Genomic DNA, 24,643 nt, shown 5'->3' with positions numbered 1-24,643 from the left:
TAATATATACTTACAAATTCTTTTATAGACATAAAAAAAATTAAAACTGATGTTAAAACACAGCCGAAAGTCGATGGTCTGGATGCAGTAGATACATTAAACTTTAGATACATATAATAAAAGGTACTAAAATATCAAAATGTTTTTGAGATAAGTCGAGTAAGAAATAATCCTAAAAAAATAAAACAGAATTAAATAATTTGATATCGATCAAGTAAGAAATATTAGTAATACATCTGTATGTAAGTCCTGTGACTTTTATGTATATAAAAAAACGAACAAAGACGTTCGACGGCGACACCGACAGATGACACCCTTGGGAACCTCAAGCGTCACGATCGACTTAGTTCAAATTTTCCGACAAAGTCTGAAAAGGCTTTAACTTTTTTCAGTATTTTTATATAATGCTATTGACTGTAATTATTAGGTATACTAAGTACTAGTTTGCATCAGCACTTTAGATAACAAAAATTTTAACCTAAATTGTCTACCTAAATTTGGAAAATCTGAGAAGAGTTACATCATATCACGAAATATAATTTTAATATTATAGTTCATAAAACTAAAAATTCAAAATAAATAAAATTTAGCTATGTATATCCAAAAAATAAGTTATTACTCGTAACTTCATCAGATTTTTTTCAGTATTTTACACGACGATTATCGATTACCTAAATATAACACTTAACACAATTTTTAGTAAAATCGCGTATGAATACAAAACAAACATATAAGTTATAAGCAGCGCTATCACAGACAATCACAAACAGTTTTCACTGTAATAAATGGTCCCACTGGCGTAATCAGTGGTCCTTCGATCCTTAACCCTCGAAGTTATCCATGTTAACACCCATCAAGCTAGGGTCGTCAAGACCCGAAACTGGGACATTAATGTCGACGGAACGACACCACAGCCCATACTACCTAGCACATAGCGATTATCTTAAAGTTAACCCTGTCGTTATCCTTATTTGCGATTGTAATGAACTATTTTATGGGATGTTATGTCGTGATTACCTATTAGTATTATTTAATTATAGTTAAGATAAAATTATATTCACGACGTGGTAGGATGTCCTATTTTTTTTAATAACCAAATATGTTCTATATATTTTATGGGCAAGGCATGTTTAACTTGCGGTTTTGTCCTCATGAAATAAAAATATATTATTATATTTTTCTAGGATACTAACGATCCGCCTTGCCTTCGTACGGGTACAATGTATAAACAATATGGTGTCAGTGTGGTTGATTTATAATATTACTCAAAATACGAGTATTACTATCGTATCCTTCTATTTATCAAACTCCGAATAATTTGTATAATTTTTTTAAACATTATTAAATAGTTACAGGAAGTTTATATCTGTGTAAATATATAATGTCAACGCTAACTTTTTTGTAGGTAGGTACATTATTTTGTTATATTGCAGCATTTTCGATGAAAGATTTTAGTAAACTTGATTTCTTCCGACATTTTAAACAATTATATATATTTCATATTTATATTTATAGGTCTTATTTTCATGTAGTTTTTATTTTTAACAAGTTATATAATATGAATATTCTAAACTCCAAACATGCAGATCCTTGACACTATCCATTATAAAGCTACCGCATAAAATTTTGCAGTGACCGTCTCAAGACAGTAGGTAACAGCGTACGGAATTAGATGCGGCTCGGATGGCCGCTTTGCGCCCGCACCAAGCCATTCCTTCGATATTGGACTATTATAGCTCACGTCAGCTTCCATTACGATGTTACCATTCTGTCCAATTTCCCATTGTTTGAAATGTTCAATAGAGACATTTTAATGTGGTGGGAACTGCGATGAGTATAAAAAAGTACGCTATTGAGCTAAGATATCAGTTTATGGGTATTATAAAAGTTTTTAGAGACTAAATGTATTAAAAAATTAAAAAATATTTCAATAAAGTAGAAAAATAATGAGATAATTAGAAGAAATACATGATGAATTTTTAAAAACGAAGTAACTCTGTGATAAGACTGAAATCTCAAATACGAGTTAGTAGAGTACCTAAGTGTAAACAAGCACGTTAAGAATAAACTAAATATATCAACTACTATTGCATTTTACTTTAATAATAACAATATAAGAGCTACAACATTGACATAATCTTCGTAGTTAATTTCGATGTTGAAGTAATAATTTAAAAGACTACCAAGGACTGTCAACGAGTAGGTACTACTCTCTCGTGTGCAAAAGCTAACAAAAGCATATGATTGTTACTGCAGTATTAACAACATATTACACTTTATAAATCAACATGTTGCTTGTGATGTGTATACAATCTAAACCTATTTAATAAAAAAATAGGAATTTTATCAAAATATTTAAAAAATAATATACGTACCACATTTATTAAAGCTCTGTAAAATATAAATTACATCATAACAAAAAATAAAAATAAACAAAATCACTTTTTCATACGTTTTGCATTATTTTAGCATAATTTTCGCCTGATTCAATACCATGATTGAGTGAAGCAACTGAAGAATTCAATAGGTATAAAAGATTCATAATCGCTTATTGGGAAATCGCAATGTTCGAGTTATGCTATAGGGACCAACAACAGTAGGTACAAAAAAAGTATCTCTTACCAAAATTGGTACGAGTGGATTAACACTCTAACAGATTACAATCGTTTCATCACCATTTATTGCATTCAATATGTTAATTATAAATTTATTAATAAACCAAACTAAACTTACAACTGGTGAGCCACGTCCGTAATTAACTACATCTATACCAGCTTGTCTCAGAAGTCTCGTGAACATATTTGTTTAGGAGGGAAAAGGGATTGTTAGCAATGGAGTTTGACAGCCCCATTGCTAGCAATATGCCCGATTAGGTCGACCTCCACGTGGTTCCCTCTGGAAACCATCGTGAACAATTCTTGTTGAATTCATCACGATGGGCTAACTGACCTGCTTCATCCTCACCTATCATCCTTCACTGGTGCCCCGTCGGTGTATACCGATAGCTCGGGTGGGGTTACCATTCCATTATCACCCATAAAAAAAACACATATTTGCTTAACATTGATCAACGCAGTAATGACAGGACGTTAAATTTAAAAATAGTGGCACTATCGTCTCTTCAGAATGGCCACCAATAACAGGTATTTGTAAGTGCCGCAGGTTTACTAGAAGATCATTTGCAGCAAACGCTCTGCTTCTGGTAGTATCTATATGTGTAATAATCATAATTTTAAACATAATATATCAATAATAATTATATAAAAGTGTGCTGGCAATAGGTATAACAGAATTTATAAGATTGATCCAAATAGCTATAGCTAAAAATACATTTAGATTTCGATTTGCAACTGCTCTACAAAGTTTTAATATAGCTGGCATTTTAAGCACTAGCATTTGATCTCTAGTAACACCCTGGTCTGCGTGATACCCTTGAAACCATCAGTATTAGATTGACTAAATGAATAGCATCAGGTAAAATAATATAACTGGCATAGGCAGAAATCATTGGTCCTCCTGGAATATGGGCTAATTCCAAACCAATTCCTCTAACTTTTACATCATCATCATACAAATGGAGCTTTGTAATTTTACAGTTCTGCTTCAACAGTAGAGCCAAATTTGATCCTACATCACTCAGAGCTCCTACTATAGTTACATGAATATTTCTCTTGTGAATTATGAAATGAAATTTACGATTGCGTGTTCACATTATTCGGGTTTTTTTTTTTATTAATAAAGAAAAATCACGTATGTTTTTGCGAATCATAGCATAGTCATTAAAATAGTTAAATAATTGTACAGAATTTTAAACAAATCTACCAAATCCCTACATTATGTTGATAACGTTTCACGTGACTGTGTAAGTATAAGTAATTAATGGCTGTTATCCATTTATAACAAAGACTTAGTATAACATACTTATATACTTTATAATCTAAGATTTATAACCAAATTTATTTATATCTACTATAAATTAATATCCACGAGTTCATAAGAGTTCCTGACTCATATTCCTTTTTAAAAGGCCGGCAGCACCTGCAATGCCGTTGGTGTTGTGAATGATCATGGGCAGCGGTAGTCACTTACCATCAGGTGAGCCGCATGCTCGTTTGCCCCGTGTTGTATAAAATGGTAAGACCGCAAATACTATCCTAAATGTATGTCCTAAATTTAACCCATTAATTAATGTTGTCATTAAACTCATTAAAATATATTCAAATATACGAGAATCAAGTGGCGCTAATTATATCTGGAACTATGTGACTGTGGTCGGTGGAGGATCTGAAATCGGACAAACGATATGTTTGATGTTAAGAGTTCAACCTTCAATTAGAAAACTAACTGTCCACTATGTACTAGACGAAACAGCTGGAGTAATATTTTGTCTCATCATCATCTCTCAAAGGCTTTACAGGAAAAGAAACTTTGGACAGACCTTTCAAAAACTCTAATATTGTGATAGCGACTGGCGGTATAACCCAGAGACCAGGTTTATCTAAAAGCTCCTGATTAGAAACGAACACCGAATTTATTAAAATGATCACATCCAGAGTTGCATAACTGCATCCGATACTCATGTACCGATGGTTTCCGAAATAATGAGGAATAGGGGGTAGATATTTCGACACAAAAAACTTATTTTGGGGTTACCACAATAAACTTCCTTAGAGCCCAAGCATTGTATGGAATGGAAAATATTCTGAATCTCTGCAAATGTTATGTACCAATGAAAGGCAGACACTCGAATAAAACAATACCCTTAGTCTTTAGTGAAACCGACGTGCGAAATGAGTGAAAAAAGAATCCATGAATTGACTGTTAAAATTAGGTGTACAGATATCCTTTTACAAGTGAAAAAAGGTTGGTCGCCTACTTTATCAATAGCATAGTGTCCTCATCTTTAAACGAGGATTATTGAACGCTTTGGAACGGTTGCCCTTCTAAAGTCAACGTGTATGTGGAAAACAATGATTTTAACATGTCATATTTCTCGGGAGTTGTAACTATTGATAAAAAGGGTACTGTTGAAATGCAAAGGTATACTAACTTGTCGAAATACGAACGCCACTTATTGGAATGAAGCATTAAGCAGTTGAAAAAAGACGTATCGAAAGAAAATATTAGACTTAGCATAAATTTGTACATCACAAAAAAATATAATGCTATTCAATGTACTTATAGGCATTAGTTTTATTTTATTGTGGCTAGAACAGTTTCAAATACATTTATTTTCAATGAAATAAAAGCGAATTACCAATTTATGAATCTATTTATTTACAACCCTACCCTAGTTTTATTTACAAGAACCTTTATTAACGATCAAGAATAACTGAATCATATCACAGAGAACAATTAATTCATTAAACATTTTTTATAAAACAAAAACTATTTTGAAATATACACTAACTGCTAATCTACAAAATACTTACATTTAATTTAGAAGTAATACTGAACACTTTTTCTTTTGGCTATTCTTTTGATCAATATAATTAATGTTACAACAATAAAATTATTAATATTGGGTTCGACTCTGTGACTTTCTTTGGACCTATCTCTTAACCTTACATTTTACTTTGGTAATTTCACTAAATTACAGTTATTTGAACCGTCATAAACTTAATTTATAATAATTTAAATTTGATTTGAATCTACCAAAAACGTAGTTCATATTGGCCCATCCATTAAAAATGTCGTTGTGATATCAAATTGAAGTTTTAATTTCAGTGATAGGTTAATAGAATATCTCAGAATCGAACCCATTGTTTGATTAAACAGTTCAATTAACCAGATAAAAAATATAAATATTAAAATTTTGTTAATAGTTATCTTCCCTGTTTACATTTAACAATTAAATTACACAGTTAATGCAATTAAGTTCTTAAAATATCATAATGGTACTAAACACCCTGATTAAATTAATAAAAAAAATTGATGAAATTAATTGCTTGAACAAATATACACAATCAATATAATAAAATTATTTGTACTCTTTAAAAGTAATAGAATTTGATATTTTCGTAATAAATAAAAACTTAAAATATAACATCAGAACTTTGAAAACAATTCATTTTAAAACATCATTTATGTCCATAATCTGTTTTCTATACTTGATAATACACAAAATAAACATATATTATTAACAAGGTTTATTAAAACTAGTTCAGACAAATGTATAAGCTGATCCAAATGTACAAGTGAATTCAGACTTTTACTATAATTTCCAGTGCTACGTTTGTTACAATCATGGTTTAACAATAAAGTTATTATTATTATTATACATTGTAACTTCGTCGTCTGTATATTTTTTAAACAACGAAATCCAATAAAGATATAAAATTGTTTAGCAATTATAATATAAAGTATAGATAAACAGATTACGCACGCACTAATTGCAAGACCAATCAAATTACTACTTCATTTTAGACTTTCGTCAGTCTTTTTTCATTTAATTGTGAATTAAAACACAATTTTATGCTAGAAAAAATATATTAGCATTTGTTGAAATTATTCCTTAAAGTTGAGGGAAATAGATTTAACTCATGTGGCGATTGTTTTTTTTTTTTATTTATGAATACAAATAATTTAAAGTAGTAGATAGTAAAAGGTGATATTAATATGTATACTCTAATATTTTTAATATACATATATATTATATTATATTAAAAAAAAAACGTTTTGATATCATATAAATATTTTTTTTAATCATAGATTCTTTATAATGAAAAAAGAAATCTGACGAAAGAATCTCAAAATGACTATGTTGTATTGTATCTACAACATTCACACTATATACAAAACAATATCCATCAAACTTTGGACAAAGGCAGATCTTTTATCTGAAATAAAAAATAGATTTTGTATAAACCACCTCAGGAACCAGTAAACCATAGATATATTTAAGGGAGGACCGGGTTAGCTGTGCCTCAGAATTCTCGGATGCTCACCCCATGATCAGGACTGGAGCATTCAGCAATGAACAAAGAATATCAAAAAGTACATATATGCCTTTTTTAAGGAGCTAGCTCCCAATAGTATTTTTACATTTTAATATTTCACATGTTAATGCCTCCTACCATTACTCCTCATTGCTTTTACTAATCTCGCTGCCAGATTCGCTAACCGACGTGGAGCGTATACTAATGGACGTCTCCTTGAACTGACTGATGAAATCTAGAAGCTTCTGAAGGTTTCTCTGCGTCTTGATCTGGTTGGCAAGCAGTTGCCGCTTCTCAGCATTGTGCTCATTTAGATTCTCCTTGAGTGAAGCTGCTCTAGCTTCCAGTTTTCGTAACTCTTCACATAGTTCTATATTTTTTTCTTGCAACCGTTTTCTTTCCGCTATTTTATCTGAAAATAAAAGTAATAAATGTGCAATTTAAATTTTATTCCAATTAAAGCGATGCAGTTCTATAGTCGAGTACACTAGCCACGACTCATACGCACAATGGCCTAAATGAGAGGCTAAGCACAGAAAATAGAGTCTTTTTCACAATCACATTCATAGTCAAGTACATTCCCACATGATATAAATTTTGTTTTATTTACAAATCAAGTAATGGCAAAGGGGATATTCAAGCATCGACACAATTTTTAAAGATTTTATAGTCCCTCCCTCCCCCATGTAACGCGTCGTAACATTTTTCTTTCCACTCTTCAAACATTAATACGATATTAAAACCTTTAAGAAAAGATTACATTACTTTCTAAAAAGCCATTAAAACACTTGCAAGTTCTCTGATGTTGTAAGTGTGTATGGGCGGCAGTAGTCACTTACCATCAGCTGAGCTGTATGGTCGTTTGGCTCTTATAAAAAAAACACAACCGCGGAAACTGCTGCTTAGCAGCAAAATACAAGAGGATAAAAAATCAATGCTGTAACGAAAACTGACCTCGATAAAGTTGCGCGTCATGGTCAGGGTGGTGAGCGTGGTGAGAGTGGTGGTGTGTGGTGGAGAGCGTAGCGGGCATGGCGGTCGGGTCGGGTAAGAGAGCGTCACATGCAGCACACCGCCCGTCCCCACAGCCCGTATGTTGCCACACACAGCACGTCGCACACCATACCAGCAACGACGGAACGTCTGGACGATTTTATAATTTATCATAGTACATGACAACACGCCACATTTTATTTACATTCATGTTGAGGTCCGTTAATTACGTGAACATAAAATGTAGAGGGGACTAGCAAAATCTTACCAAATGTCCTCATATAGTGAGAGGGTCAATAAAAATATTATATTTACTTTTTATTTTTTAAACAAATTAAGGGAATTATATTATGATATTAAATTTAATTATTTAAAATCTCACAGATAGATCTCAAAGGATGGAGCAAGATCACGTGCCTCAAAAATTTTAAAAGCAAAGAGGAAGCCAAGTAAAAAAAAAAAAACACCTCAAGTTATTAATGAACATCTCTAATTTATGGCACAAATACGACTACTGTTAATTTAAAAAAATCTTGCAAAGATTTCTGTTTGTTTACATTTTATTATAGAAAAAGTTCAAAATTATTTATTTCTTTTCTAGTGAATCTAGAGTATCAGAAAGGAGAAACTCAACATAACTCTCCTGTTATGATGTTAATGATGATGTTCAAATGATTATAACTCACTCACTAAGCGCAAGTTGATTTGAATGGAATTCGGTATAAAGATAAATTATGCGCTACTTAAATAAATTGATAATAAAAATTTAAGTGCATTGTCATTTTCTTACCATTTCTTCCACAGCTGTTACAAACTTTTTTCGTCGACGGATATACCGGTTCTACAGAAAGACCTGCCGGCAGAGATGCAGCCCACGAAGGTTTACCATTATTCCAACCTGACATAATATCAAACATAAAATTCAAAAATACCTATACTAAAACACATTTTTAAAATTTGGAATAACAAAAATACTGACGGGTAGTAGTCAGCGACGACCCATTGGAAGGCGATAATCGTCACCTACAGGTAAAAATTGCACAATGTGTTTCACAGAATACAATGTAAAATGATATCCCTCATACGTTGAATTTCTTGTACAATGATATATTTATATTTTACTGAACTACGTGTTATTGTATTTGTACTAAAATTGTACTTGTTGTAGTATACTGAAATTATTTCATTCAATTCCGCTATCTTTACTAATAGTAGAATTAAACAAAATAATGCTAATCAAACAACCAGTACAGTGACATACCCGTACCTTTAAGCTAAAACTTATTCATGCAGATGTTTATCTATTGCACGTCTAATGCTTACTCTTAAAATGTTGAAAAGACTTGGAATGAAATTCAGTAGCTTATTCTGGGTTATGGCCAATCGGTTACTAGGTGTACTCCAAAATCTCAGAGCAGAATTGAAATTGTTATCTACTTTAAAAAAAGAGAAGTAGCTTTGCTTATTATTTTAATTACAACTAATCTTACTAATTAAATTGTAACCAATTGATGTCTGTACATGGGAGATAATCATCAATTCAGCCTTTAACTGTCCACTGCACACGCCAGTAATTGCCACGCTGGGCAGGCAGATTGGCAACCGCAGGTTTTAGAGATGTTTTAAGAGAGACGCTGCTGCCAATCCCTCGCGCTCCTTTAGTCGGCTCTTATAACACCCATGGAAAGGGAAAGGATGGTCTATTCTATGCAGGGACTACACGACCAACATGTATACTATGTGTAAATGACATGGGAGATAAATAAGAAAAATTAATGAGGTTTCTTAATAAACTTGATAGATGGCAAAACAGAAATTTTCTGTTTGATCTAGCATCACGCAAAAACCACTGCACTAAATGCCATTTGTTGTATTCTGAATGTGTAACTTAATAACTGGTCTATGTTTTAACTTGACAGACCATACAGAAGTGGCATATTTAATTGATTTTCCAACTTGTAAATCCATAAAAACGAAATAGCAGGCAAAAAGTTAATGCATAAATAAAAAAAAATTACTTTGTCTAGTTTTGATGAACTTAAAATTTTAAAGGTAATAAGTAGTAAATAAACAACTTGCCTTTATTTTCTGTAGATGAACCTGATGGAGAACCCTCACGGGATGACTTGTTTTGACCCTGCCAATGTAACAATCATTCTATTTAGCAAAAAAATTAATGTAATAAGTTTACATAAAAGAAAATTACTTTTATATACATTTTATATTTAATAAAGTCCAGTAGTATTTACAAATTATTATTTATGCAATATTCACCTGCTGTTTGCGCAATTTTGCAGAACGAGTCTGCGGAGGATCATTGTGTGTTTGTAGATATGGATATTGGTTGTATTTTTTCCGTTTCTGTAAAAAGAATAAATTTTATTTATTTGCTTATATTTGTTTTTTGCAATGTGGTCGCTCCGTGAGGCATGTGAAGATCCCAAGAAACTTATGTGCTTCGGGACGGAGTTGGGGTGACTGTACCTTTTTTTATGGGTGTACATGGCATGGTAACCGCGCTTGCGCTATCGGTATACACTGACGGGGTACTAGTGAGAGGTGAGGATGATAAGGCAGATCAGTTAGCCCATTGTGATGAATTCTATAATAAATAAGTCACGATAGTTTCCAAGGGAATTCTTTGGAAACCTTTTGGAAGGGGTTCCTTTGGAAACCCATGGAGGTCGACCTGATAGAATATATTGATAGCAATGGGGACTAACCTTCCCATTACTAACAATCCTTTCCCCCTGTGCTGGTGTACTAGCCATAACTCATAAGCACAATGACCCAAATGAGAGGCTTAGCGCGGAAAATAGAGTCCAATTTACATTACATTACATTAGGGTTCTAACTGCCCAATTGCTAGCAAGATACCCTAATAGGTTGACCTCCACACAGTTTCCCTGGAAACGGCCTGTAGTGACAAATTTATAAAGAATTAACCAAGATTAACTGACCTGTTTCTTCCTTATATATCATTTTTATTAGTGCCTCACTAACATATACCCATAGCAAAGGCAGGGTTACCATTCCATTATCATCTATAATCCCTCATTGATACCCCATTAGTTTAACTAACAACGCAAGGAGGAGAAGGAATTGTTAATAATGAGGATTAGTAGCCCATTGCTAACAATATACCTTGTCAGATTGACTTCCTCGTGGTTCCCCATGAAAACCATAGTGATTGATTTATTATTAGATTCATCACAGTGGGCTAACTGACCTGCTTCATCCTCACTTACCATCCCTTACTAGTACCCTGCCAGTATATACCGAAATCACAGGCACGGTTACCATTCTATTATCATCCATTAAAAAAAGTAACAGCGCAAGTAATGTTATTTCATTTTCATCCATAAAAAAATTTTTCTAATATACTTACAGGTATCATGTCAAAGTTGCCATATAAAAAATCATTTCTATTAGTGCTTGTGGTGGATCTTTTACGTCGCTCATTTCTTTTCTTCAGTAGTAATTCTTTTTGTGATGCAGTGACTAAACCAATCAATCTGAAATATTTTTTATCAATACAACACATGTTGAATTGGATGATGAACATTGTTAAATGTTTCATAAGTACACATTATATTTTAATGTAATGTATTTGAATACACATACATAGATATAGTACATTAAAATTATTGAACAATGTCACAAAAAAATCCAAAAAACGCCCCCTCAGTGACCTTTTTTTTACAAATTAGCAATATAGTACAATAAGACATTTTTCTTTTTAGAAAGTCACATGACAAACTAGAATATTAAGACATTTTTAAGTACTTTGCACAGTGTAAGGACCATTGCAAAATTGTTTGTTATTTCAAATTCAGTATATTGTTATGTTACATCGTGTTATGTTCATATATAAAGGGAGGTAGCAATTAAAAGTTAAATGTAGCCCTAAAATTGGATTTTAATATATTAAAAATCTTAATTATTTTGTAGAGTTATTGATAAATGAAATGACTGAAAAAATTTTGGGTAAATACAAAAAGTGCTAAAAAATTACATTAAATTCATCAGGTTGACTTTTAAAAACATGGAAAAGCTTCCATCTTCATTTAATATGTATTTTATACATACATTGGTACTTAATTTGAGTAGAGTGGATATTATTTACAAGATTTCAAGACATGGTTAATAATAATAAATATTAAAAATTTTCAAATAGCTAAATTAGTTTAGTCTAAATTGTTTAGTACAGTAAAGGAAAAGTAAATAGTTATTAAGATAATTATAGTGAAAAGAATATTGGTTGACAAATACCTCATAAAAGTCTCTTGTGATACAGGTTCACCAGCTTCAGGTAATGGTGGTGGTGATGGTGTTGGTGAAAGTTCCACTCCTGGTGAGGAATCAGAGTCTGACCTCTGTTCTTGCCATTCATTTTCATGAACTTTAGACCCACTGAAATACAAATAAACATACATCATTGGCAATAGTTACACAACAAATTAAGTATCTAGTATTCTTTAATTTTATAAAAACAAAATTATGCTGTTCCAATCATATTTTTAATGTAGGTCATATGTATGCAAAATTAATGTACATTAAAAACAAAATCACATACCTACATGCACAGATAATAATTAAAATCATGTACTATATATACTCATGTACTATAATTAGGTATTTACATAAAGTATAAAATAAAGTAATAGGTAGTTGGATTTCTGTCTACCCCATATAGAATATTATTTAAAGAAACAATATTTTAAATTCTTGGTAATAAAATCTATTTATTAGGAGAACCAAGTGTTTTTTCTTTTTAATTTTAATATTATATAAGTAACTACCTACAAAGTATTTTTACTTACATGAAAGACTGTTTAACTTTATTTAGAGCATTTGCAAAATTATTTCTACTATCCACTGTATTAGGCAATTGTGAATAATTTCTATACTTTTCCTTCTCATCAGTCTCACTGTGGTTTGAATTTTCCTTTTCATTTGACAATTTCAATTCACTATCAGAATCTGATATATTATTTTCTTTTCCATCTTCTGCATGATTCTCACCAGTGATATGTATTTCATTGAGCACAGATGGCTTTAGTAAAGAGACTGAGTTAGTCCTATTCCTGTTACGATATTGCAACTGGTGATCCCGTAATTGCTGGGCTACATAGCGGTTGTCATTTTCAATGTTAACTTGTTTATTTCTTGCTTTTAAACGTTGCTGATACAGTTCTAATTCTCTGCGAAGTCTGTCTACTACTAATTTCTGAAAAAGTATTTTATTTATTTTTATTACTTTATTTTTCACTAGATTTATATATATATAAATTCAACCAATATAATTGCAGATGTGTGTCTAAGTAATAGTTATTAAATTTGATTAAAATACATTAAAAAATATAATAATCCTCACCAAATTTAAATGTGAATGTTTTATTTATTTATAACCACTTTATGCCTCAACAGTTCAATCAATTTATCATTAAATTTTAAAACACACATTGGAAATGAGATTTGGAATGGAAAAAGGCACACAGGCTACCTTTTGTCCTAGTCAATCAGTACATCCCAGTAATGTAAACAAAGATGCAGGTAAATATGAAATTATACTTGAAATTTTTAAATATCTAAACATAGATTGTATTGTATATTATTTCAAGTATCAATCTGTGTTCATCTTTCTTTTATTTCAAGGTAACTTAAATACTAATTCTAATAATTTCAGAACAGAATTTAAGAAGATAATTTTATCTTCTTAAATTCTGTTCTGTATCTACAGAATATTACTGAATATTAACAAATACAACCCTGAGTTGTTTTTACTTAATGGACCTTACACATTTTTATTTGTATTATGTAGTTGTGTAATAAAAATAAAACTTATTTACCTGTGTTTGTCCAATTGCAATAATTTCTTTTTCCGCTTCTTTAACTTTTAACTTTATATGAGAGTTCTGAAAATGGCATTAATTTTAGTGATATTGTATGATTTACAATTTATAAAATATAATCAAGTAACTTACATTTTCATCTTCCTGAAGACGCGCGACCAAGACCTGTATATAAGAGATAAAAAAACACGTGAAAAATATATATATATAATTACTTATATCATTAAATTAAATACTTTAAAACTAAAAACTTTGATTAACAATGAAACAAACCTGATGAACTCGTATTGCATTTTTCAAGTCTGATTGCGTTTTGCGAATATCTTCCTTTATTTCATTAGACACTTCCATTGTTGTTTTTTACAGTTAAACTGTAAACATTTTATTAATTTTATAGTAATTTCGAACTCACAAAACTACTTTTCAAAAACAATGAAAGTAATAGATGATATGCATAATCAAAGGAACAACTCTTTCAAGAGCACTGAAAAAAGGAAGCGTTAGCTAGAAAACACTTTATAAAAGTTATATTTAATCATTTAATTACATAACCACGCTTTAAATTTATAACAAGAAAATTAATTTAACAATAATCATTTAATTACTTTAAAAATAATTATAAATATTCTCAGAGTGTATAAGACTAAGATAGCAATATATATATATTATATTCCCGCAAGACGAAATTAATGATTAACAAGTTTTGGCGAAATTAAGTTTTTCTAAGCAGTTTTGTCTCCTTAGATTAATATAAATTATTGATCTAGTCGTCGACTTTTTTTTTGTTTTATTTATTAATAAAATTTCAGTCTATGATATTATGTCTTTTATCAAAGAAATAAGGCTTTAAAAAAATAGTAGGAGAAGGTTATTATAACAGTAATTTTATTCACAAATTGCTCTACAGAGGTAATCTTTAAAAGTTCACAAAAAATTTATTTGAAATTAAAAGTAATAATTATGTTGGTAGATGTAGATAGGTATCGTTATCAATTTTTAATATACAGCTAAAAACTGAGGGCCTACCATGAAATATTTTTCCGAAATTTTGGGCACGAACGAAACAGAAATTTGATGTTAAAATTACATAACACATGCCGTTTAAAATTATTAAAAATGAAAATATCATTCCTCTGGACTATTAGAATAGGATTTATGATGATCGAAATATTACATTTCATTTACTGGGTCAATTTTGGTACGAACAAAAACACGAAATTGAGCCCGAAAATTCGGATTTTCGTTTCATATTTCATATTTCATATTTCTTTATTAACCAATGTAACAATTTTCGTCACACAATGGCAAGTCAATATTTACATTATAATTTTGAAATTAATAAAATAAATAATAACAATAAGATTTAAATTATAAAATAAAATTACAAATGAATTATAGTTAACATTATAAATTATCAACATGTCAATATAAAGGTAACCATATAACAATAATGATGATTTCAAGTTATAAAATTTTTATTGTAATACTTCTTACAGTTAAACCTAAATAAATAATAATGCTATAATTCAATATTGGCATTTAGGATTTTTGTAAAAAGGATGTTCTTCAAAATATGTCTTTATTTTATTTTTAAATTCATTTCGCTCGTTGCTGTATTGGGTAATTTATTGTACATTTTTATTTTTAGATATATGCCTTGTTTCATAGTTTTTGTTAGTCGTTTAAATTCCAATTTGTCTTTATTTCTCGTGGCGTAACTATGAATGGCTGAATTTTTGCGAAGAGTACCTTTTATCATATATTTCAAGTAAAGAATATATGAACAACGATGACACTGTCATTATACGTTGTTGGATAAAGTGATGTCTAACTGAGGTGTTTATGAATTCCGCATAAAATCCTCATAGCTCGCTTTTGTTGCCTTAAAACTTTTAACACGAGAGCTGCATTGCCCCAAATTGTAATACCGTATGATTAACATATACAAAGTACACCATTCTCAGAAAATTAGTTGCTTAAGTTTACTCAAGGCATAATTGGCGGAAGCTAGTTTACTACATAATTTTTCAATATGCGATTCATGGCTAACTGTACTATCTATCGTATATCCTAAAAATGTTGTACTCTGACTATAAACATTGTTTGGAGGTGATTTTTTATTCTTACGGGTACTGTAAGACATAAAAACATTTTTCGCTGCATTTAGTATAATGCCATTGGCTTGAAACCAAACATCTAATAAATTTATGATGTTATCCATCATTCTATTCAATTTATTTCTATATTTATTAAACATGTGTATCATCAGCAAATAACACAAATGCTTCCTCTGGTAAATTTGCCGGAAGATCATTAATGTAAATAAGAAAAAATTAATGCCTAATTAATTTTATGTATGATATAGTATTATCATTTAATGTTACTACTTGTGTCCTATTATTTAAGTATGACTATCATTTTTAGTGATTTATGTTCAAATCCATAGTATTGTAATTTGCTCAATATTATGTCGTGCCTTAAACAATCAAAAGCTTTGGTAAGATCACAAAATACGCTTACACATTTCATGGACCTATCCAAAGACTCCAATATAAATTCCATAGTTTTTGTAATTGCCATTGTGGTGGACCTTCCTGTTCTAAAGCCATATTGTTTGTCAGTAAAAAGATTGTTTTCCTCAAAGTGTCTTACTATACTTTTCTTTAATATTATCTCCATAATTTTAGATAAGACTGGCAGAATACATATTGGACGATAATTGAGGGGTCCTCAGCGTCACCTTTTTTAAATATAGGGATAATTTTACCACATTTAAAAACATCTGGAAAAGTTCCGTTGTCAATGCAGGAATTAACAACATCAAGTAATTTCATGATAGACCACATGTTCAATATTTCGAGTCAACTCTTATTTTACATTGTTTTGTAGTGATTGCTTACTTGCTATGCCATTAATGTAAAATCAGTACCGCAGGTAGAATATTGTAGATATACTTATTATCCTTTATGTACCTTAGGAAAAAAACATAACTCGGCATTCTCAAGTTAGCGTCACTTTGAATAAAAAAAAGTTTTTAACAATGTATTTGTTTATTATGATATGATATTTATACAATATAAAGCAGCAATTTTTTTAAAAATACTTATTGATATCAATATTATAAGTTGTACAATACAGTGAGTTTTTATTTATTTTATTACTAGCTGTTTTTAGCAGTTCTGTTGTACGTTAATTAGTACATAGATTATTCTGTGTTAAGTTAGGATATAACATACCCGTGTAGTAATTTGTATTCAATTCTGTTCTGCTGCTTATACATAATTTACATAGGCGTATTTAAAGAGGAAGGAGAACAGGGTAAGCCGTGCCCACCCCAGAATTATCTGGTACCCGCTCCACGATGTGAGTGAAGCTTTAAAGAAAGCTTTTAAAGGTGTTAAAAGTATATATGCACCCTTTTTAAGGGGCCATGCCCCAAAATAAGGGCAAAATATTCTTAAATACGCCAATAATGATTAAGTACCATATATATAAACAATAGAAAATATTAGTTATTATACGGAAAATACTATTAAAGTGGAAATGAAAATACGTATATTAAGTAGAATAAAATATTACAACAAACAAGATGCTTAGCAACGATATCGTTATCTATAAGACACAGATAAGCAGGTCGTATATCCATAAATCATACTCTTTTTCTTCTTCTTTTCGTTAATGGCAATTGGTCGCTAATTTTACGACCATTTCTACCAGCGTCATGTATAAGAGGCTTATACTGGAGATGAAAATTATATCTAACTCACACTCCTAAAAAATACATTATGAAGGATGTTGTTTATGGATGGTTACATAGATTTATGTTGCAGTGTTGGCAATACAAGGGCAATGTCAAGTCATCTGTGAGGTATATTATCACATCATTGCTGTCTCTGTTTATTGGTTATTTACTCTTGATTTCATGTGAAATAAACTTATTTCTTGATTAATTTCTGTCTATGTTAAATTTTTTAGATAAATCGATGTGTCTGTAGTGACTACATTAAATTATTTGTAATCACTAATCCATTTTAGTTTTAGGTTGTACCACAACGAACTGGTTAAATCTTTCTTTTTGTATTTTAAAAAAAAATAATCTGAATAATGTCCGTGAAACGACAAGCTACAACTGACTTAAACCATGATAACTGGGATCAAGATGATCCAAATGAGCATGAAGAAATGGGCACTTTTAAAACAGCTTCAAAGGATGTTCTTGAAAAGCGTGTAATAAGAACTGCAAAAAGACGTTCTCAAATATCCAGTGACGAAGTGAGTTCTTACGATTTTTATATACATATTCTTGATATTAAAGTTAAATTATAGCATCATTTTATTTATTACTTGCAAGCTCCTCATTGAGTTCTATATTTTTTTCCTCCTAGTGTAGTGTAAAATATTACTTAAGTACTAAAATAATATGATAACTGTTTTTAGTTATTTAAGTTTTAACAAAAAGTTGTTATGAAATTTTATAAGTTATTATACTCAAAAACATGCTAATCCTTTTAATATTACTATTCCAGCCAAAGCAAAGTGTATTCAGTGGATTTGGAGGTTTTAATAAAACACAACCATCATCGTTTGATTTCTTGGCGAATTTAACAAATGGATCCAATAAATCTATTTCACCGACAAGTAAAAGTGACACTACTGTAACATCAACAATATTTAATAATTTACCACTTTCTAACAATTCTGGAAATAGTATTTTTGGTATGCAGACATCAACATCTACAACAAAACCTATGTTTGGTATAACAAGCACTCAGGCATCACCAGTATTTGATAGTACTACAACTAGTACTATTTCATCTGTATTCACTGCTTCAAAAGCAGATTCAACTGTAGGTGATTCACCATTTAAAATTCAAGTAACCTCAAGTTCATCTGACTCCAGTGGTGCAAGTATTAAAACAATTAATGCCAACTCTGCAGCATCTGTATCACAAGTTTCATCTACAATATTTGGCATACCTACAAGTAGTACTAGCAAATCCACATTATTTACAACCACATCTAATTCTACACTATTTACAGCTAAACCTGTATCCAGTACCACAACTGTTCAAGCTAAGTCTGAATCACTTTTTAGTTCTGCTAATACAAAAGATTCTAATATAAGTGCAGAAAATAAAAATCATAAAAAACTGAATTATTATTCAAAATTAAAAGGATTGAATGAGTCTGTTTCTGCATGGATTACGAAACATGTTGATGAAACTCCTCTTTGTATATTGACACCTATTTTTAGGGATTATGAGAAATATTTGAAAGATATTCAAGATGAATATCAAAATAATGAAGATAAACCTCCAGCCACAGACCAGAAAGTAACAGATGATTCACAAGTTACATCATTAGGAACCAAAAGTTCTCCACTGACATCAAAATCAACAGGATTTTCATTCGGGACTGACATTAAACCTGTGAATAATGAGAACCCAAGCAAGCCTTCATTTACATTTGGAATGACATCACATAATACAACTCCTGTCAGTTCATCCCTTTTCTCTAACACTGCAAATACTAATGGCTCTGCACCATTTTCATTTGGTATTGGAAAACCATTTACTTTTAATTCAAACATTCAAACTACAAGCAATGAAACAAGTAAAGCAACTAATGAAAATGAGAATGAAGATGATGATTCACCTCCCAAAGTTGAATTTAAACCCATTGTAGAGGAAAATAGTATTTATGATAAGCGCTGCAAAATATTTGTGAAAAAGGAGGACAATTTTGTGGATAAAGGTGTGGGTACACTTTATATCAAAAAAATTGAAGAAACTGGCAAACATCAATTACTGGTTCGAGCCAATACAAATTTAGGCAATGTGTTGCTTAACTTGATTTTGTCTTCAGCTGTACCAATACAGCGCACGGGTAAGAATAATGTAACGATGGTTTGTATTCCAACACCAGACACAAAACCACCACCTGTACCCATATTAATAAGGGTTAAAACATCTGAAGAAGCTGATGAACTATTAGAAACATTGAACAAATATAAAACATAAAGTAATGGTTGAATACTAACAATGTAACATTGTAGAACTTATAATGAAAAGTAATACTTGTATTCAAAAATGATTTTTGAATAAAAATGTAAATAAAAATATCTATTTCGTTGCAATTTTTTTTCTGTAGTAAAGAAGTGATTTGTTATTTGATGGCATACCAATAATTTTGCTCATTTTCTTATTGCTAAAAACATACAAATTATTTCCATATGACCAAAAATGTGTACAATTTTTTTTTGTTTTTCTCTAATATGCATTCCATCGGAATACTAGATTTAGGTAATTAAAGTTGATTTTTTACAGTGTACTTATAGGTAACTTAATTAAACAAAATAAGTAGTTAAATTATTTTTAATCATGTTATGATTAGTTATCAATATACTTTTTGTACTTATATGTCTACTAATTACTTAAGATATCCTCACGCAGCCATTAGACGGGATGGCCAACAGTCAAGAGTATATATTGTAAGTACTAAGCTTCAAATCATCAAATATGTTACTGTATAAGTACGATCTCTTATATTTATAGTTTAGAATAACTACTTACATTATACTTATTTCGCAACCTTAATAGTTACTGGTCTTTTCTAATAGCATTGACTTGAATATCAATGCTGGAAATTAGGTACTGGGTGAGTTTTTTTTTAATGGATGATAGAATAATAGCCCCATCTGCGGTATGAGTATACCTGGACGGGGTACCTGTGAGGGATGATAGGTGAGGATGAAGTCGGATTAGTTAACCCATCGTGTCTAATTGAAGAATAATTAACCAACACTGTTTTCTATGAAAGTTTTTTGTGATCGACCTGGTACCAATATGATATGGTATGGTACCAATATAGGGTATATTGTTAACAATGTGATTGTTAGTCCCCATTACAATTTCTTCTCTCCCTTACTAAAACTACAAAGAGGACGCGTGCACCAAATTCAATCAGAATCACGATAGGTGTCCCGTTCTTTCTCATGCGTGTGTTAGGATTTGGTATTTTAATGTATTTGCAAATGAATTCATTTCACATTTACTACACGATTTAAATTTCTCTGGTATCGTAGATTAATTCGACAAGACGCCAGGGAGGCATCTCGTTGGCTATTCTGTTCCATCGGTTAAATAAAAAGATCAGGAGAAATTATGGACTGACTACTAAGTATAGTATATAATGTATTTTTTTAATCATTTGATCTCTACAGGTAAATACCTAAATAGAAATAAATTGTAATTAGTCTATGTCTGCACATGAAAAATATTTAAGAGAAAACTACGTGAGAATTTTGATAAAAGGAGTAGAAGTCATAAAAATTATAAAAATGATTACTTTCATTTTTATTATTTTTGTATATATGTCCCAAAAACACGCAAAACTGCATCAAATTAAATGTAGTTTTCACAATTGTTTCTGAAGGTCTAAAATCTGGTCTATGATTCTTAATACACCTTGAAGCGGTTATCTAAATAATATAATAATAATATCTAGCTAATATAAAATAAAAAAGCGTTAAAATTGATAGCTAATATTGCGTAATTTTTGTTTATCACAAACTGTTTTAAAAATAATATAACGTTGGATTTGGATGGATGGGTAATCTACTAATGGACAGTATTTGGCAATAGATGGCGCTGTATAAAGACATCTATAATTTTACTTCTAAATACATAGTATATTTATATATGTCAATTTAGTCAGTATAGCAATAGGTTGACAAAATTAAAAAATACTTGTAATTATTCTTAGTCACTAGCAGGTCACAGAATTTTAAAGGAACTAAATGTAACGATTTTAAGGACCACAATTTTTTATGACCGAATCAATGTGGAACTTGATCGGAGTAGATGAATTTATTTATTCTAATGTACAGATTTTCATTTGATTATATAGCTAAGAGGGATTATTTTTGGTTGATTCATAAGAAAAATAAAAGTTATGTATATAACATGTTTAATTCTAATCTCTATACAAATAAAATATCATTCCACTTAAAAAATTAAATATATTTTTAATCCATAGGTATTATCGTCAAGCTTTTTTTGCCAGTTGTACACTTCCTTTTTTAATATTTTTACACATTTCATTTAAATTTAAAATATTTGTAAGTTAGAATGGTATGATTAATAAACATTTTAACACCGTTTGTAATACTTATTTAGTTACAAGATCATCAAGTTTAATATGTATGTAGATACTAATGAAGATGAATTATAATAAAAATTACAAAAAATATTTATATTAGCATTTTTTTTACAATAATGGAAGTGACAAAGAAGCTGACAGCCCACCCAATACAAAGTACTAAACATTCCTATAGACATGAACATACCAGAGATCACAGATTTATGTTGTGACCACTGTAGCACCACTCATGCTTTACTACTGCCACTCCTAAAGGTGCAGACCCCTTAGAAGTGATGAGAGGTGTAAATATTATATCTATACCACACTCTCTATTATATTATCTCTATAATGATTTATACAATTTGTACAAGTTTACAATTAACTTAGAAGTTTTAGATATGAGCTGGCAGCACTTAACCATTTATTTTACAATAAAAGAGATAGTAATTTTAAATATTACTATATTGCATAGACTTTATGTACCAGAAACATATGTATTTGAAGACATTTGGCCTAATCCTAGTTGTATTCTGTGCATATGGACCTCTACATTATTTTGGAATAATTTTTGGTGTTGAGGTTTTAATTTTATTTTAATTTGATCCATGGTTCCTTGCAACACACTTAATTCATAAGCATTTTGATCAGAATCTGATAAACTTCTGACTTGTAACATTAAAGCTGTAAGATCTGTGATGAGATCAATTAAGCTAATATCTTTTATAGAACCTTTGTTATTCTTCTCTACTAATAATAATGCCTCCTCTCGACATTTTTCTCGTAAATGTGAAGGTGCTAGCATTGCAGCTAAACAAGGTCCTGGAGCTATCTGTTGGCAGTATTGCTGCACTTCATTAATATACTCTTGTAAGTCCATGTTCATTCTCTCAAGGTCTATTACAATTGCAGCATATTTCCTTTCAAAATCTTCAGGCATTTTTTGTCCAAAACATTTTCGTTTCTCAGCTTCACAGTTGTATTCTTTTAATCTGCTTATTTTACTTTTCTTGGCCAGAAGTACTTTTGTTAATTTTACAATTAACTCTAATAGTGAGACTGGATAATTACCTATAGAGTTTTCAAATTGTTTTGCTATGTCAGAACATCCTATTAGTGGATCACTTTGTGTATTATTATTTGTGGGCAAACAAGGTTGATACAAATTGAACATTTCTTGCATTAAATATTGAGGTCTGAATTTTTGTGTAATACTAGAAAGGCTAATTGTATCGGGGGGTTCATTAGAAAGAACTTCATAGTCAGGAACAGAATGAGTTCCCAACTTAGGTCGTTCAAAAGAAATTCTGTATGTGTTATTTGATGTATCAACAGCATCAATACAACCAGTAAATAAACCATCCTGTGGTTTTCGCAATCTTGCAGTTACCTTTGTACCCACCACTAACTGCATAGGGATTTCATTAGGTAAATCTTTTATAGATATATCAACAGTTTTCCTTTGCTGTATATACCGTATAAGTTTCCTTTTTCTATCTAACTCCTTACGTTCTTCAGCAAAGAAAGCTTGAGAACATCTACGGGGTTTACCCATCATTCTCCTTATTTTAGCCCATTGTACTTGAGTCAGTTTGCGATTTGCTAACTGCGGAAATGATTCTTTAAGACATATCATAAAATCATTTTCTCCATCAAAGAGTGCTTTATCAATATTGCTATAGAAATACTCAAAACACACCCATTTATGGGCTTTTGGCAGCTTCAATAGGTTCCGAAGCCTCATGCCAATTCGCTGCCCTGATTTACGATCTGGTGACTGACTTCCAGTACTCTCTGTTTTCTCTTCATATTTGTCATTATGTTTATGGACTTTAGTAGGTGATTTCTGTTTCTTTGCACTGGATTGCTTAATTGGTGACCTTGATAAAATCTTTGGAATTCTTTTTGGTGACTGTCTAGGAGGAGATGTATTCACAAAGTCGTCAACAAAAATAAACCTATTTTTCTTCCGAATTCTAGCTGGCATACCTCTGGCATTAAGCTTTTGAACTGGTTCACTAGGCGCAGGTTTTGGTGGCAATTTAGTACCAACTCTGTGCAGACCCAATGCAGCAGGGCCAAAAGCTGGTGGCTCTTGCTCTTCCTCGGGAAAATCCAAATCCATGGGTTCACTTTTAACTCGAAATTGTGATCGAGAAGAGAAATTTTCTCCATCTTGTTCTCCTATAGAATAAATAAGTAAAATTATTATCAATTGAATTTAAATTACAAGATTAATATCGTTAGTGTAATAGGAATAGTAACAAATTATATCGTACTAACGATATTGATTTAGTTATTAGGAGTTGTACAAAGTATTTTCTGGGTCCTTCACTAAACATAAAATTTCAAATTTCGATATAATAAAATGACATTTGTTTCGTAAATTTGAATTTTTTCAAATTTTGAATGTAGTAAAGCACTTCATATTCCAATATGCGAAGGACAAGAAGTTTTCTGTTTTATTTTTGTGGAGGTAAGCATATTTATAATATTCAAGTTTAATAATAATATAATTAAAAAGGCTCTTAGAAAAGCTTTATTATTTATAAACAAAACTTACTTTCTGATTTATCCGCCATGTTGATGTTGAAAATTTGATTCAATTTGAAGAGGAGAGCGCCAAAGATTATAGTTGTTCGGATACTCACTTGTACGTATACTTTGAGTAAAAATGTATTCAAATTAAATGAAAAAAAAAAAAAAAACATTAAAAGA

The 24,643-nt window shown here is 30.6% G+C and overlaps 3 protein-coding genes and 2 pseudogenes across 5 annotated transcripts; 2 read left to right on the top strand and 3 right to left on the bottom strand.

Annotated features, from left to right (window-relative positions):
- Window positions 1-1,603: 1,603 nt before the first annotated feature.
- On the bottom strand, window positions 1,604-3,679 carry LOC113523545 (malate dehydrogenase, mitochondrial-like; annotated as a pseudogene).
- A 6-nt stretch (window positions 3,680-3,685) lies between these two features.
- On the top strand, window positions 3,686-5,191 carry LOC113523548 (uncharacterized; annotated as a pseudogene).
- A 62-nt stretch (window positions 5,192-5,253) lies between these two features.
- Window positions 5,254-14,370, bottom strand: LOC113523469 (uncharacterized). Of its 2 annotated transcripts, none has more exons than XM_052902403.1 (11): window positions 14,060-14,370; window positions 13,919-13,951; window positions 13,784-13,849; window positions 12,755-13,161; window positions 12,204-12,344; window positions 11,320-11,446; window positions 10,206-10,292; window positions 10,011-10,068; window positions 8,722-8,829; window positions 7,893-8,081; window positions 5,254-7,350 (listed from the first exon to the last, which is right to left on the bottom strand). In XM_052902403.1, the coding sequence occupies exons 1-11, from the start codon at window positions 14,135-14,137 to the stop codon at window positions 7,079-7,081; spliced, it is 1,566 nt and encodes a 521-aa protein (XP_052758363.1). In that variant the 5' UTR covers window positions 14,138-14,370; the 3' UTR covers window positions 5,254-7,078. The 2 variants fall into 2 exon arrangements, with proteins under 2 accessions (XP_052758363.1, XP_031763479.1); XM_031907619.2 differs by having other exon boundaries at window positions 8,722-8,784.
- A 3,277-nt stretch (window positions 14,371-17,647) lies between these two features.
- Window positions 17,648-19,922, top strand: LOC113523286 (nuclear pore complex protein Nup50). The gene is made up of 2 exons (XM_026909178.3): window positions 17,648-18,058; window positions 18,313-19,922. The coding sequence occupies exons 1-2, from the start codon at window positions 17,891-17,893 to the stop codon at window positions 19,804-19,806; spliced, it is 1,662 nt and encodes a 553-aa protein (XP_026764979.1). The 5' UTR covers window positions 17,648-17,890; the 3' UTR covers window positions 19,807-19,922.
- Window positions 19,923-21,806: 1,884 nt separating this feature from the next.
- Window positions 21,807-24,619, bottom strand: LOC113523285 (protein lin-9 homolog). 2 transcript variants are annotated; one of them, XM_026909177.3, is made up of 2 exons: window positions 24,489-24,619; window positions 21,807-24,109 (listed from the first exon to the last, which is right to left on the bottom strand). In XM_026909177.3, exons 1-2 carry the CDS (start codon window positions 24,505-24,507, stop codon window positions 22,404-22,406), a joined length of 1,725 nt encoding a protein of 574 aa, XP_026764978.1. In that variant the 5' UTR covers window positions 24,508-24,619; the 3' UTR covers window positions 21,807-22,403. The 2 variants fall into 2 exon arrangements, with proteins under 2 accessions (XP_026764978.1, XP_031763245.1); XM_031907385.2 differs by lacking the exon at window positions 24,489-24,619 and adding an exon at window positions 24,209-24,417.
- Window positions 24,620-24,643: the final 24 nt, after the last annotated feature.

This window comes from Galleria mellonella, unplaced genomic scaffold (assembly GCF_026898425.1).
Source record: "Galleria mellonella isolate WM207_F2 unplaced genomic scaffold, CSIRO_AGI_GalMel_v1 utg90, whole genome shotgun sequence".
NCBI lineage: Eukaryota > Metazoa > Arthropoda > Insecta > Lepidoptera > Pyralidae > Galleria > Galleria mellonella.
Note: the sequence above shows the minus strand (reverse complement) of the source record. Positions and strands in the feature narration are given on the sequence as shown.